This window comes from Mus caroli, chromosome 5, assembly GCF_900094665.2.
Source record: "Mus caroli chromosome 5, CAROLI_EIJ_v1.1, whole genome shotgun sequence".
Lineage (NCBI taxonomy): Eukaryota > Metazoa > Chordata > Mammalia > Rodentia > Muridae > Mus > Mus caroli.
This window is the reverse complement of record NC_034574.1, coordinates 25,354,454-25,370,674: the sequence shown is the minus strand read 5'-3', so window position 1 is coordinate 25,370,674 and position 16,221 is coordinate 25,354,454. Positions and strand designations below refer to the sequence as shown.

Sequence of the window (16,221 nt, the reverse complement as noted above, 5' to 3'; positions counted from 1 at the left end):
AAAGCCTGGGGGGGGGACCCTTGAGAATGATGATCTCAGTGCCCCACATTGAGATGTAGGACCTGTTCATGTTCAGGGGCAAGAACAGAGGGCAAGACAGGAGACTAGAGATCACTGCTTCTGTGGGGCTGAGAACCCAAGCCAGCTTTTCTAATGCCTCCATCTTGTTCTTGGGATTTCCATCTTCCTGCTCACCTATGTTTCTGACAAATACCGACATTCTTTCTATTCTAAGTGCACGCATTCTTTCCTTCCACATCTCCATATTGTCTGGAATACCCCTGAGTGTCCCAAGTCCCCATTTTCTCAGTCCCCAAGCCTAGGCACACTTACCGCTTTCAGTGCGTCCTCTAGGCATCGGAATGGGCCTTGCTTCTGGTTTTGGCTAGGAACAGCTGTCACCTTCTTTGGTTGCTTCTTGTTTATCGGTTTCTTAGACTCTGCAGCAGGGGGTGGAACTTGCTCTTTATTCTGCCGTTTCATGATTTTCTCAAAGCCACGCTCATAAAGAGTGCTTGTAGTCTGGATTGGTGCTGGAATGAAGACAGGTAGAAAACAGCAGGCCACCCTTAAGACCCCAGATCTCACCGTACAGTGGTCTCTTCTTTGTAGAGGCACCTAAGTCATTTACAGGGAGATTCTGGTCCAAGCCCCCTCTTCCTTGGAAGCGGCTTAGAAGAACAGGAAAGAGCCCTCCTGGTGGCTGATTTCAATCACCACAGTCAGGTCCCAGGCCCTTCCAGTTCTTTATTAAACAACTAAAGTATATGGGAACTAGACCACACTTTTCCCAGCACAGCCTCCACCCCCAATTCTTCTTAGTTCTGAGATGACAACTCTATATACTCAACAAGTGGCAAAATTTTTTTCCCCTCTCTGGTGATTGTTGGGACAGGTGACACTGAAATTAACTCCTGGTTGGAGTATATGTTGGGCCATTCATCCCAGTGCTGGCCTTCTCATCCACTCCTCTCAGACCTGCTGGTTATATAAGAAGGGGCTCCAAGCAGGATCCCAGATGCCTCTGCTCCGTGGCTCAGACACCTGGCCATCGAGGGCCGGGCAGCTGAGAGGGTTGTGTGCAAAGGCTTGAACAGATGGAGATCGGAATTCCAGTCTCCTTAGACTCGAAAATCGGCTTCTCTGGGCCTCCGCTTCCGACCTATGCAGCGGAGATGCCCACCTCTCCTCGTGCTATCCCTGAGTCACCGTGGCTGGGCTCCCGAGGATCTGCTCCCGGCTCCTGCAGCTGTCCGCCGTGCCCCTGCCCCACAGGCCCAGGTGGGCGGCGGCGGATACTCACAGCTCAGGTCGTATTTCAACACTCCATTTGCCTCCCCGAGCGTCCGGCGGTCACCGCCACCGCCGCCGCCTCGCCCACCGCTGCTTGCTCCAGGTCGCCGGCCCCTCTTCACCACCTCCCAGCCCCCGCTACCCGCTGATCTGGCCGCCATGACTTCAGCTCAGCCACCTCCCGGCTATCGGCTCCGGACAACCTCCGCGTGGTGCCACGTCTGCTGCCTCCGCCGCCGTAAGGCATCCTGGGATTCGTAGTCCGTTCGCGCCACGGCGCCGCGCCGAGGGCCTGGGGAGTGATGGCGGCGGCCAGGTTCCGCCCCTGGGGCGCAAAAATCCCTACCCTGAACGGGCGGGGCGGGCTCGGCCCTGACCCGCTTGGAAATGGGACTGTTCCCTTTTTTCTTGTCTTTGCAATGCTCCTGAAGGATGGAATGAAAATAGTTCTCACCTCGGGAGAATTTGAGGAATAAATGTGTTCTTACTTCTTAGAAAGTGGTAGTCTGTTAGCAATTAAACTTCGTATTTGGCAGCCAACAAACTTAATTGCCGAGGAGTGGGACGATGCGGACTTGGGGGAGGAAAGTAGAGCGGCAGAAAGACTGAGAAAACTTAGTAGAGTAGCTCGATGGCAGGGCGAGAAAAGTCTGGGGCAGCCAGGCCATGTTCCCTTTCAAGGCAGCCAGGAAAGGACAGGCTCTGGCTCATGCCATGTTCCAGATGTGCAGCCCCAGACTGAAAGAATCACACAGCAAGGACCCGACCCTAGATGGCCTACAAAACTTGAATGATCCCAGCTAGGGGTAAAATGATAAAAAATGATAAAACAGCAATGAAAATGTCACATTTAAGGAAATATGTTGCTTAGCGTGCTTGCGTGGAACTCATGCTCCCACACTGCTGTACACATTATCCCCCCCAAACCCCCTTGGTTACTTTTTTTTAGACAGGGTTTCTTTGTGTAGAGCTTACTTCCTAGTACTCTCCCTGTCACCAGGCTGGCCTTGAACTCAGAGATCTGATTGCCTCTGCCTCCTGAGTGCTGGGATTAAAGACACAAGCCATCACTGACAAGGAGTGGTCCACTTTCTTACAGGGTAAGTTATTCAGCTGAGGGAGGCTTGAAGCCCTAGGAGAGGGAGGGAAGTAGTTTCTGAAACAGGTGGCAGTTGAGATGACTCCAGGGAAGGGAGAATTTTCATTGGTTGGGGATCATGGCTTGTGGAGAGACTGCTTCAATTGTATGGCTTTATTAATTTAGGCAAAGGTCTAGAGTGGTAGACTATATAAGAAAACTGAAAGTAGTTCGACATGACTTCATACAATTGGAAAAGAATCATGACCGCCAAATCTGGAGTTTATTCTCTAGACTCTAGAAACTGGGGAGGGAAAAGGTGACATGACCCTTAAAAAACAGCACCCAGGCCTGTGTGAAGGATGGGTCAGAGAGAGAGAAGGCAGGTGAGGGATGACCAACCCTTGCAGCCTTCTGGTGTCCTCCATCCCCTTTAAGCCTGGCCATAGCTGCCTGTCTTAGGGGTTCTGAGATGGAATGTCTTTGGCAAGGAAGGTATCTGTGCTGATCAGCAGTCATTCCTTTTTCAGATGCTGTTTCCCTCTACTCAGACACCACCAATGGTCCTTTGTGCAATCCCTGCTGTCACAGGTATCATCACAGAAGAGGGCCTATTTTGGGAAGAGAAACAAAACTGGCTTCCCCACTATAGCTCCAGCTGATGGCCTCTTCTGTGCACATACCCACACACAGAGACTCACAGATACATAAATAAAATAATAAACATTAAAAAAGTCTAAATCCTAACCAAAGTTTCTACCACCTTGATCAAGCCTTGCCACGCACGTGTGGTCTACTTCAGTGGTTCTCAACTTTCCTAATGCGGCCAGCCCTTCGATACAGTTCTTATGTTGTTTCCTAATGCTGCCAGCCCTTCAATACGGTTCTTATGTTGGAGTTACCCCAGCCATAAAATTATTTTCGTTGCTACTTCATAACTGTAATTTTGCTACTGTTATACATTTTAATGTAAATCTCTGTATTTTCCAGTGGTCTTTGGCTACCCCTGTGAAAGGCTGAGAACCACTGGTCTAGACAATCCCAGCGGGTTCACATCCACTTCAGCATACTTGGTCTTTGCTGGGTTTCCACGCCTTGGCTATTATGTCTCTTTGACAAACACACTCCAGGAGGGTGGAGTTGTGTGGATGACAAGGGAATGTATCTGATCCCTGTCTCTGTTGGGCTTGTGCTGTTTATATATGCATGCTAAATGCTGAACCCCAAGATCTGGTTGCATCCTCACATACACTTGCCTTTGTTGTATAAACCAAGCTCCCCAAATTAAAGAGGTCAGGTAAACCAGGCCTAGAAGTGTACCTCGAGGACAGCTGATGAAGCAGAACCAGCCTGGATGAGACTCACACAGCAAGTACTATGGGAGTATAGCTAGGAACAGCCAGTCTAGCGTAGGAAAAGAGTTGAGGGTAATCGCCCAATAGTTGTGCTAAATTAATAAGACTCTGGGTTGGTGATTGGGTGGATGGCCAGGTCATAATAACAAGTAGTTTTTAAATAGCCAACAACATCCTCCTTCAGGTTACATCTTGCTCTAAAACAACTCACTTGGGGGCTGGAGTGTAAACTGAGTGCTTGGGTACTTGCTCTAGTTTTCACACATACACATATGTGTGTTATACACGTATGCACAAATAATAAGAAAAGAAAAAGAGGAACCATGTAGACCCAGCTGTTTCTGGGCCACAGGCATGTGTGCTGCAACAGCTGTTGCGATGTGTGGGAGCTCTGACAAGGAGTAGAGGGTTACCTTGCAGGCCAGCCTGAAAGAGTCTGCAACAAAACAGTCCTTGACCAAGAATCCCCTCCTTCCCCAGTCATCCCATGGCCACTTTCGGGGCTGGCCTCCTTATAGCCACAGCTCCAGACTTCATTCTCGTCCTGAGGACCCCCTGTTGTGGTGAGAACACTTCAAATCCTACAACTGTCTTTCAGTAAGACACCATTTGGTGCACCAGACTGCAGGGAGACAAGCCATCCTCTCCTTCATCCATGACGTCAACTGGACAGCATTTGCAGGAACTGGCTCTATGCCTGGCAAGGGCAAGGACTTGAGTACATATAAACACAATTTTCTCAGTGTCTAGTTTTGTCTGTGCCTTATGCTGCCCAAGTCTGGTGCTTTAACACTAGCCCAGGCTTGCATCAGTCCTGCCCTAGACATAAGAAGTATATAAACCGGGCTGGCGAGATAGCTCAGTGGTTAAGAGCACTGACTGCTCTTCTGAGGGTCCTGAGTTCAAATCCCAGCAACCACATGGTGGCCTCACAACCATCTGTAACAAAATCTGATGCCCTCTTCTGGAGTATCTGAGGACAGCTACAGTGTACTTACATATAATAAATAAATCTTTATTTTAAAAAAAAAAAAAAGAAGTGTATAAACCGCTGGGCATGGTGGCGCACGCCTTTAATCCCAGCACGTGGGAGGCAGAGGCAGGCCAATTTCTGAGTTCGAGGCCAGCCTGGTCTACAGCAGAGTGAGTTCCAGGACAGCCAAGGCTACACAGAGAAGCCGTGTCTTGAAAAACAAAAACAAAACAAAACAAACAAACAAACAAAAAGAACTGTATAAACCAGCTAGGTAGGGGTCTTTGTAGAGAGGTGTTTTCGTCATCCATTGGCCTGTAACTCATCCCTAACAAACCCTTGTTACTCACCAAGACCAACTTGAACAAGTCCTTTCTTGGGCTGTTGGTATCATCCCATTTTCAGGGACAATCTTACATCTCCCAGAGAAATACACATACTACCTGCCTCAAAAAGAGTCCTCAGTCATGGGAGTTGAGTCTAGGTCAGAGCCTGGTTGTCAGTGGTGGCTTGTGATCATGAAGGCTGTGCTGCATGGCTGTCCTCTTAGAGAAGACAGGGTCAGAGCCTGGTTGTCAGTGGTGGCTTGTGATCATGAAGGCTGTGCTGCATGGCTGTCCTCTTAGAGAAGACAGAGAGATGTTATGTTGTGATCCCTTGCTGTGGGTCAGTCGAGGAAAACATGGCTTGCCACACAAATTTATTTAAATAAAACTGAACAGATATGCAGGCTGGTGCCCAAGGGGCAAAGGTGGGGGTGGGTGGGAGAATGGGGACAGACAGACAGTGGGGGCCAGGCAGAATCTGTGTGGTCTAACTAGGCTGCAGGAGGGAATGGCTAGGAAGCCTGGGGCAGTGCTAGGCGTTGGTGCTGAGGCAGGGGCCTTGGTGGGGGAGCCCAGTGCCTGGAGGTCATGTCTACTCTCGCATGCTCCCTGGACCCACAGCACTGCCTCCTCAGCTTCCCTTCCCTTTCCTCATATCAGCCTTTCCAAAGACAAAATAAATAAGAATGGGTGAGTCCTGTCCCAGTCTTGGCTCTAGGGAAGGGGAGCCAAGCCAGAAAGACTACCCCAAGCCCTGCTGTCAGCCCTGGAAAAGAACAGGTAAAGTGCAAGGGCAATCCAGTAAGTAAAAATATACCAATGACTTTGTCAAATATACAGCTGCTGGCTGCCAGGGAGCAGGTGGCTGGCTTGTGGGGTACAGCGGCACCCTGGAAAGTGTTGGCCAACACAGCATAGAGACAACGGAAATAAATAGGAGTGGGGAGTGGACAGGGGTCCTGGACGTCCCCTGGGCCAGTGCCACTCGGGAGACCCAGACAGGGCCTCGTCCTCTCACCTGCCCAAGCCTCCTCCACCCCACCCCCCGAACCCCACTCGTCCGGCTCCCTAATGCTGTGGCACTGACACAAAGCACCCAGCTGGCTGACTGGCTGAAAGGAAAGGACTATAATGTGGGGTGGGCAGAGTGGGGGTGGGCAGAGTGGAGGTGGGCAGGGAAGCTGCAGTCAGCCAGGGCTGGCGCCTCCCTCAGTACTCGTCCTGGTCTTCCTGTTGGTGTTCTTCAATCTCATCATCCTCAGGGGGTGCAAATCCCTCCTGGAGGAGGGAGAGAGAGAGGGTGAGCCAGCTGGCCAAGGGGAAGGATCAGGTTCACACTCAGCCTAGAAACAAGGGCTGAGTGGCCACCAGTTCAGGAGCTCTAGCTTGCTCTCCAGTCTTAGCAGAGCAGTGGGAGGGAGGTGAAGAGAGGGCTCACCTCCGTGGCATAGAGAATGCCAATGATGCCCGAGATGACGGGGCTGTTCTCGCTTTCATGTTCCTGGCAGATCAGCTCGATGTCTCGCAATTTGCTGAAATAGAAATCTCGTTCTTTCTCAAGCCCGTCTACGGTCAGCTTCAAGTCCAGCAGCTGCGCAGGCACAAGGAAATGTTGATGCCAGATGTTCCTGCCGTCCTCTCGTCCCCATGTCAACTACCCTTTCCCAGGCCACTTACCTGCTGGTTAAGCTCAAGGATCTGGGCATCAGCCTCATGGCCCCCATTTCGGGCTGAGGGCGGATTCTTCCGGAGGATGCAGGGCGGAGCCACGTTGCTGAGTCGTCCAGAGGTCTGCATGTTCTTGGGGCCTGTGGGGGACGTCCTCTGCGGAACTGTCCAGAGGACAAGAGTCAGATGAAGGGACACAGCATGTGACAGCCTGGTGTGAGGACCATGCAACAGGCAGGCACTCTCCCTCAGGAAGAGCATCTACATGGAGGGAGGCCCCCAGCCTTGGCCGCACGTGACACTACAGCCACTGGACAGTCCTTTGGCAAGCCTGGGAGCGCGAGTGCCACAGGAAGCTAAGGGAAAGGTGCTTTCAGCACTGGGACCTGAAGAAAGCTAGCCTGAGGGAGGGGTGCAGACACTGGGATGGTGAATTTGATGAAGTGGAGCTAGGGGTGGTTCAGGGCCTTCTGTCCTGACAGAGGAGACCCAGGAGAGCAGTTGATGCAGTCTGTCCAAGCAGAAGCCAAAGCCACCCTCAGTGAAACTCAGCCCCACCCCACCAGCTCTCTCTCTCTCTCTCTCTCAGTTTGGGCTCTGTTTCCCTCTGCTGGGCTGGACCTGTATCTTCCTCAGTGGAGGAGGACTCAGGCTCCTCCCTAGCACAGCCTGCATGCTGTGGCTACTTGCTCTTTAGCCATTGCACTTCCTAGACAGCAGCTGCTTCTAATGCAAAGCAAGCAGTTCAGTGGGGACAGGCCCAGGCAGGACAGCAGCGCAAACAGAGGAGGTGGCTCTGCTATGACGGGTCAGATGCGGGTGGGGCTGCTCCCTTCTTCCTTGCCACAACCCTGCTGTCACCACAACCTTACTGCTTCTCTGATTGCTCCTAGCAACCCAGCAAGGTACCAGCTTTTGGAAGAGAGGAAGGCAGATCAAGCTTGGCAAACTCCTGCTTTGGGTATCCAGTGGGCAGGCATACACAAGGGTCTTGGGCACTGGCTCCAGGCGTGCAGCCCAATAGATCTGGATAGAGGAGCCATGCCCCATCCAGCTTGAGGCAAACAAGCTAGCTCGTGTTATTCAACAGCGTCCTGGGTCTCAGCAAGCTGCTACCATGACTGGTGCAGGTGGCTCTCCTCTTAGAGCAACTTTTGACGCCCTCTCACCCCCAAATGGGATTCCCCCATCTAGGTAAGCAGCAGGCGATGTCATCTGAACTCCGTGATAACAGTCTCCTCCAGGCTGGCAGGGCTGGGCCGGTGGCCCATGGGGCACTCCTGGCTGGATAGCCCTGCCGGCCCAGCCCCCCAAACTCCCTCCACCAGCTTGGGCATGTTACCTGCTGTGCCAATGAGTTTCTTGGATTTGTTGAAGATCTGATCACCTGGGTTAGGAGGTGGTGCTACGTCCTGGCCCTGCCGCGCCAGCAGAGGGTTGTAATCCTTTCCATCATAGTTTGCGTCAAAGAATTTCTTAAACCACTGTATAAACTCAAAATTATCTTGGAATTTTCCTTTCACTAACTTCTCTACAGGAATGATCTGAAATAGACCACATAAGCAGACCATTTTACCCACCTGCTGTGTAGGACTGCATTCTGCTGTAAGCACAGCAAAGTCAGCCCCTGGGCCTCAGCATCGTCCACTTTCTCCACCTGCACCCCCTCCCATGGCACCAAAGTAGACAAGCAGGCTGGCAGCCCCACCAGGGACTCAGGGACATTCCTTCCCTACAGGCATGGGAAAATATTGTGTGGGAGGTGACCTCCCGTGTATGTGAACTGGAAGCTGCGGATGCACACGGCAGGATAGTAAACTGATATGTGGCAGGAGTGAGGTTGTATATCTATATACAACCTCAGCATCTGGAGCGGGACGGGGCCGCAGAGGAGAAAGGGAAGGGAGTCCTTTTGCAGTGGGACATTAGGGGTTAAGTGTATTCCTGTATCTTGAGCTGTGTGTACAGCCTTCCCTTTGGGGTGTCAGGGGTAGAAAGACATGGGACAGAATGAAACAAGCAGGCCTTGTCACCCTGGCTGGTGGGTCATCTTCTTCCCCAGGGAAACACATCTCCTCGGGGACCCCAGGGGTACAGACACCTACTTTGTCAACACCCATCTTCTTGAAAGCTGCTTGCAGCACCTTGAAGTTGTGGATATATTCGTGTTCTAGTTTGGCCTGGAACTTGACCTTCCTCAAGTGAACGCAGCCAGGGAAGAGCATGTCCATGAACTGGCAGTAGGCTGCCCCTGTGAAGATGCATAGCTGATGAAGGTACAGCTACCACCCTGGAGCCCTGCTGGCCCACTTCCAAAGCCTGGTCCTAGAGTTAGGGCCATCCCGACTGTGATACTACAAATGATTCGATTCCCCTTGCCTTTACAAGACTGACTGTGATTAATCTTTATGTATTTACCTTTTGGTGGTGCTAAAGAGGAAACCCAGGGCCCTGGAACTACGGAGCAGGTACTTTACCACTGAGCTAAATGCCCATCCCCCAAATGAAAAATTAGTGATCCCAATCCAAACACTGACAGACAGGTGATGGCAACTGTCTGGATTGGAAAACTGACACCCACAAGGGCTACAGCAGAGAAGAACAGGGAGCTGGGACCCAGAGTGGCTTCATGGGACCCCTTGTTGTTAACTCGTGTCTTTACTGTCTGACCGGGCTCTTATCCATTTCTCCAGCCTCTGTTCCCTGAATTCAGCTCTAAGCAGTGTAAGGATCACGGCTCGCCCTCTTCCCGTTAGTTACAAGCCACATGAGCCTTTCTCTGGTCTCCCTTGGGCCAATCCCTGTTCCAGCCTCCTACCTGAACAGAGCTGTTCAATCTTGGTATAATTGAGGTGCAGAGAGTCATTGACCCACGCAAGCATATCATGGCGACTCAGATTCTCACTGGTCACAGAAGTGGAGTACACATTGACAGCCATACCCCAGCTGCAAAGAAAGAAAAGAGGTGACGTCAGCATGAGGACTTCAAGTGGGATGGTCCCTGGGGACATGGGAAGCATTCCCTTATACCAGTCTTGCCATTCACGGAGTGAATGGGTTTAAAGTTCATTCATTCCTTAGACATATCTTACTAGCATCTGTGACGCCCAGGCAGGCACTAGCAGCTGGTGGGCTAGGTACCTAGCCTGGTCTAGGAGCAGGCATGTGATACCAAGTTAACTAAGTAAAGTTTCTGCTTCAGGAGACAGGCAGATCTTAGCATAGTGAGCTGAGCAGTTGAAGACTACATGAACTTCAAGGATGGGGCGGGGGAGTGCAATCTCATAGGCTTGGCAAGGCTATGAAGGCTTCAGAGCAGAGATACTGGCACCTAAGAAGACATACCAAAGAATGGAGTGAAGGGGCACAGTAGCCCAAGAACTGGCGGGAGAAAAGGCTCATTTCAAGACCTCTGGGTTGCTGGGCCCTGGGGCCTAGGTTGCTGTTGAGGCAATAAGATTAGAAGGGACAGGTCTGGAAGAGTTTTTGTCAGGAGCAATTATGGGACAAGCTAATGACTAGCAGGCGATCATCCTGAAGTGGCCTGCCTCGGATTATTATATAATCTATGACAAGTGAGCCCTCATTAAGCAAGGCTGTGAGGGACTCATTTTAGGAAAGAGTCCTTGTATTGATAGGCTTTTCCTGTTATTATTAAACATATATAACAATCACTAAGTATGAGCACACCCCTTTGGAGCAGATCTCTGCAGATCCACGAAGATGTACTATCTTGTAGTGATGCCATATAGACAAATAGATGGCTTAACGATGATCCTATAAGAATTCCTGAAATTATATCTGTGATTCCTAAATTCTTTTATAATGGGACTGCTATTCGGTCCTTTTCTGATAGTCTAAGCTGCAATGAGAACTCTGCCAGTCTCCCAAGTGTCACCAGTTAATGCTCTTAGATGGTAACCAGACTTTCTCCTACCCAGAACACATTCCAAGAGGTTTTAAAACAATTAACTAAAGGTCATTAAAAGAGAATTAATGATTTATTATAGGTGTTAGGACAGAAGATAAAGTATTGACTGGGTTTGTCTATACAAAATTTCACTGATAACTTAGTTATGGTTTTAAACCTTCAGTGACTGTGGAGCTGAGACAGGTGATGGATGTTTAGCTAGATAATTGCTCCTAATGGATATGCATGTAAACTACTATTTCAATTTATGATTTGATTTTTTGTTTGAACTCGTGATGAACTTTGTAAGATGTGATCATGTATTCTGAAAAACGGATAAATACTGAGGACAAAGAGGTAAGAGTGATCAATAGAGGAGGCTTTTATTTTTGCCTTTTCCCACTTAGACTAGAATCTTTTCCCTTTCCCCACTTAGGATCTTTCCCTTTCCCCCTTAGATAGCTTTCCTAGGAAACTTTTTACAACTTAGTAATAAACTCTATAACCACTTCTCTAAGTGTCTTCTCTTCCTGGGACTTCTGACTAGCAGGCTGAAAGTTAGAGCCCAGCGGTTCCAGCTGAGATAGAACAAAAGCTATTTACTTAATCCTTTGTGGCCTGAAGAAGAGGTGCTAGGTGCCAGACACTGTAGTTTCTGGCCTCAGAGGATCACAGAAGTCAGGTCAGCTGCAATAGCATAGTAACTTAGGTTTAGATAAGCAACTCTTACTATACAGCAACCCTAAATATCTCCACAAACCCTACCCTCTGCCTAAGCTCTTCCCCGACTGCTGCCTCAAGAAGGACCGCCAAGAAAGAAAAACATCCCGTGCTGGGGCTGGCCCCAGAAAGTTTTGCTTACCCTGGGGAAACTGTATTTAGTCAATGTGAAGTCACTGGGAGGTTTTAAACAGACAGTAATCAGGCCAGATTTGTGTTCTATAGCCAGCCAACCTTTGTGTCTCTGCTTTTACACTCCTTATTCCCATGGTCTGAGGTCTGCGGGATGACCCAAAGGCAACTAAATTACTTTTCTTTCTCCCAGAACTGTCAGCATGTATACTGCAGAGACTATAACTGTCAGCTCCAAATCGCTCTCTTTCTAGACCTGTGAGGTCATCCTAACTCCCCAGCTCTGCCTTCTGCCATTGTACTGTATCCCTCTTTCCTCAGCTCTCCCTTCTCTGTGGCAGGGCCTTTCTTCCCTCCCTCCAACTTCCTCATAGTTCTGGTAGCCACAGCTACCGGGAACTTCCCACAAAGCCTTCTGGCTTCCAGCACATCTCCAAACCCACTCCAATACTCTTGAATTTCTCTAAGAGTATGCCTGGACACCTGCACCCAAACTTCATACCAGCAGTGGTAAAGGCACCCGCAGATGTAGTAGCCTCTCAACTTGAACTATTTGGTAGTGGTAACGTTGGAAACACCTGTGAGTTAGTGCTTTTTATTTAAAGGCTATGATAGTTTGCAGAGATCACTTGAGAATTCTCAAGTTTATTTTCCCCCCAACCTTGGGCCAAAATATTCCTCCACTCATACAGCTGATGCTGAGGAGAGACATTCACCCACATGCAGGAGGCAGACTTGAGCACTGACAACCTACCATCCCACACAGAGGTGTGCATCAACTGTGCGTTGTCATCACTAACCAAGGAGGGGAAGCTATTTGTCTAGGTTTTTTTTTTTTTTTTTTTTTTTGGTTTTTCGAGACAGGGTTTCTCTTTATAGCTCTGGCTGTCCTGGAGCTGGCCTCGAACTCAGAAATCCGCCTGCCTCTGCCTCCCGAGTGCTGGGATTAAAGGCGTGCGCCACCACGCCCGGCTCTTGTCTAGGTTTAATGTGTAGTGTCTTTGTGAAGGAAGACTATACTGTTCCAATCCCTAGTAACCTGTAGGCAGCCATTGTCACCTCCCATACAACCACAAACAACTTGACTGTAGTAATATGCAAGGCCTAGCTCCAGTGCTGTGAGGCCAGGGCCGACACACTATATATTTGGAGCAGGAAGTGAATGGGCTTTGGGACTGTGAACAGACTGCCAGAGACACGGTGAGTAGAGAGCAGCCTCTGGCTCCTAGCTGGCAGAACTTAGTGAGTGGAGAGGTCAGAGAGACCCTGCTGATGAGTAGCACAAGTGGTAGAACGGGGAGCCCACTAACATATTTCCCAGAGCTACAGACATAGCTCAGTTGGAAGTGCTTGCCTCACACACATGAAGCCCTGGGTTCTATTTGTAGCGCTTTCTAAAGCTCCAGATGGGGGAGCACAGGAGCCAGCACTGCCTCCCTTCATGCAGACTCTGCACGTTACACCTGGAGACATACTCTTCTCTCACTAGGCCTGCTGAATCAGAGTCTGACTTTGATCAAGATCCTCTAGGTCAGGTGGGTGTGACCAGGGCTCAGCGCGGCACTGTCTGGGCTGCCTCCCCTTAGGCTTCTCTCCTTGACTCTAAGCATCGCTGCCTAATGGGACCTCATGATAGGCACTTTTAACTTAAATGGGTTTTTATTTTGGCATAAAAACCTCTTTTAAAAAAAATCTTGTTATTTATTCCTAGTTCTTCCTCCTCTTAAAAAGCCCAGCCATCATTGCCTGCAGAAAGGGCAGAGCCCAGAAGCCAAGAAAAACAAAAAGTGTTATCTTGGGATTTTCTAAAGACCAAGGACCTGGCAAATTCAGAGGTTTCCCAGGATAATCCTGCTGATGTGATGTTTGAGCCAGCTGCCCTGAACCTGACCCCCAAACTCATCCCTGAGATGTTTATGTGCCTGCCTCCCTTTTTCAGGACATGCTAGGAAGCATGGGATTTCCAGGCCTGTCACTTAGGAAAGTTGCTCAAGAACTGAGTGACACCTCACATCCTTTCTCATTGTCTTCTGTTACTTTCTAGTTTGGGTCCCCAGCTCCACTCCTGCGTCTGCTGTCAGCATCCTCTACAGAGAACTGTCTTAGAAGCCCACTAAGGCACCCTGGGCGAAGCTTACTATGGCATCCCTGCACTCCCAAACTTGTCAGTGCACCCATTCCTTCTACTTGACTGAGCTCTCAGTGGCTGGGTTGTGTGATTTACCTGTGGATTCCACACTAGTTCTTGGTGAGCAGTAATGGTTATGATGGTGGGAGGGAACAGTGAAGACTGGCATTTCTGAGCCTCTAAGGGAGTCCCTGAAGCACCAGTAGGGGCAGCGAATGGCACAGGCAGATACTATGCTTTTCAAGAGGCAGAAAGGGAAAGAGTCAAGGCTGGCATTTTATGTCCATATGTTATATTAACTGTGAGGGTTAAAAACCTGCCTGTACTCAATGAGTTTACCATTTTATGGGGAGATAAGTGTAACGGATTGAACCAAATACCCCTGATATAAAACCACAACTGCTACAGGAAACCGAGAGAGGCACGAAGCTCAGAGGCACGGGGGCTGAGCAGACAGAAGTATGAGGCTGGCCAGATTCTGACAGTCCCGTGTGTTCTGTTGCACTGGGTGTAGTGGGCATAAGCTCTGGTGACTGTCAAGAATGAGTCTTTCTTACGAATGACTCTTTTCTTCAGGAGCTGCCCAGGGCTGTTTTGTCTCTGGTCTCATGGGGAAGGATGGTTCTAGGTCCACTGACACTCTGATAGACCCAAGAGGGTGAGGGCTTCTGGGGTGATTCAATTTTTAATTTTGCCTAGGTAATTCTTCAGTCCAATTAGGATTTTCTTCTGTGTAATAGGTAAGCCTTTCAAAGGCTGCTCATTCAAGACAAAGAGGGGCAATGGTCCTCGACCCTACTCCTCAGTCTATGATCTTAAAGGGTCTTGTAGCCCGAGCGAGGCGGCCTTGAGCTCCTGTAGAGCCAGACCTGCTGAAGGGTGAGGCCCACTGCATGCATTCCAGGGCTCCTCACTAGGAGAATTCCAGCATGCATGTGCATGTGCCTGTGTGTCTCTGTGATATACACAAAGTAGCTATCTCTTTGTCTCTATCTCCATCCATCCTTCCATCCCACATTTTTCCCCTGTAGTTTAGAACACACCTGCTCCCAGAAGTGACCAAGAACTATATGACTACTTGAGAAATGCCCAGGTCTCCGCAGCCTGGTCAGATATCTCCCATAGTCTTAGTGTCTAGTGATGGGAGAACATTTCCCACACTTGAAAGGAATATGAATGTAGGGTCCTCAAGGGGCAACAGAGCTTGTTAGAAGTGAGCTGATGAAACCAACAGAACAGTCCCTTTAAGGGCTGAATAACCAGTCACACCTCCTCTGCCATGGGCCTTTGAAGAACAGCCAATACCAGAACTAGAGTGGCTCTTGCAGGTATCTGTTCTCTGCCCTGGCTAGGTGCAGCCTGGTTCAGGAGGACTCATCTGATGGGTCCCATGAGGATCTTCTAACATACCTCCCATAATACTCCTTGTTAGGCTGGGAGGACCAGTGTCCTTTATTTTTCTGGCCCTGTGCATGGAAACAGACTTGCCAGCAGGTGGCACTTAGGTCCTTGAACTGCCTCAGAGAAAAAGAGAGGGCAGGGGATGGGTGGGTGGGGGAATGAATCTGAGCCTCTTTTCCTCCCAAAGAAGGCCAATTTCCACCCAGATGTGGAAGCAGGATGCCTGGCATCTCAGAGCTGGGTCAGCTGAGTGGCATAAGCATGGGCCACACTCACATTCTGGGCTGACCCTAGCCTCTCCTAAAGCCACAGGTTAAATGCATCCACAGTGATGATGGCCTTTTGAGTTGAGGGACTGACTTAGGCCCAGCAGGCAGTTGCTGGGGCAGAGGTTTATAAAGTACTGGTCCAAGCATTTGGTTCCCACTGGAGCAGCTGCCTGGATGGCAGCAGTCACAGACTGAAGAACCTCTGAATGATACACATTGCTCACAAAGAGCTCATATTCTTCCAGGAGAGGGCGGTAGGCAACCTCCATGGGGGACAACCTCAGGCTCTTGAACTTTGTCCTCATCTCTCTACTGCCATCCTTGCCACAGGTGATGTCAGGAGAACATCTCCTTCCTGACTGGGTCATGGCACGTTTCCTTCCAGGTTAGCCAGGGACTCTAGGGTTAAGTCAACCAGTGGTCCTGGGAAAAACCTGCTTTTCAGGGCCTTGACTCCTGCTGCTAGGTCTAGAGTCAGAAAGAGGATCACTAGGAGGTGCAGTCTGTGACTTAGAGCTTAGATCATTGCCTGAGCCAGGGTCCTCAGGGTCTGGGGGCTGTCACAGGCAAGGAGAGGTGCCCACAGCTCTGATGGGAGGTGGAGTTTCTGTTTATTCTGCTGGCTGAAGTCCCCAAACAGCCACCAAGAGCAACTCCTGTTATCTCGAGGTCAGAAGGGTTCCTAGAGGGTTGGTGAGGTTGTTCAGTGGGAAAGTGGCTGCCATGCCTGATAACCTAAGTCTGATTGTCCACATGGTGGCAGGAAAGAACAGATTCTGAGTTGTCCACAGATGTGCTGTAGTGCGCATGTCCATGTGTGCCCCACCTCCAAATAAATAGTTGTTTTAAAAAAGGGTTTCGGCTGAGCAGTGGTGGTGCACGCCTTTAATCCCAGTACTTGGGAGGCAGAGGCAGGCAGATTTCTGAGTTCGAGGCCAGCCTGGTCTACAAAGTGAGTTCCAGGACAG

General features: G+C 49.9%; 2 protein-coding genes across 4 annotated transcripts in view; both read right to left on the bottom strand.

The window, feature by feature from the left end:
• The window catches only part of Tmem214 (transmembrane protein 214), an 8,079-nt gene extending 6,396 nt beyond the window's left edge, over positions 1–1,683 (bottom strand). The window contains exons 1-2 of the mRNA XM_021162916.2: positions 1,304–1,683; positions 334–533 (exon numbers count right to left, since the gene is read on the bottom strand). Of these exons, the coding sequence (XP_021018575.1) occupies positions 334–533; positions 1,304–1,454 (351 nt within the window). The 5' untranslated portion in view covers positions 1,455–1,683. The remainder of the gene's footprint in view (positions 1–333; positions 534–1,303) is intronic.
• A 3,663-nt stretch (positions 1,684–5,346) lies between these two features.
• Positions 5,347–16,221, bottom strand: part of Mapre3 (microtubule associated protein RP/EB family member 3) — a 48,952-nt gene continuing 38,077 nt past the window's right edge. Inside the window, exons 2-7 of one of the 3 annotated variants that reach the window (XM_021162996.1) lie at positions 9,512–9,639; positions 8,799–8,944; positions 8,036–8,237; positions 6,703–6,857; positions 6,464–6,616; positions 5,347–6,303 (exon numbers count right to left, since the gene is read on the bottom strand). In XM_021162996.1, the coding sequence (XP_021018655.1) occupies positions 6,235–6,303; positions 6,464–6,616; positions 6,703–6,857; positions 8,036–8,237; positions 8,799–8,944; positions 9,512–9,632 (846 nt within the window). In that variant the 5' untranslated portion in view covers positions 9,633–9,639 and the 3' untranslated portion in view covers positions 5,347–6,234. Of the gene's footprint in view, positions 6,304–6,463; positions 6,617–6,702; positions 6,858–8,035; positions 8,238–8,798; positions 8,945–9,511; positions 9,640–16,221 lie in introns of those variants that run through there. The other 2 variants (XM_021162995.2, XM_029477599.1) reach the window with 2 other exon arrangements.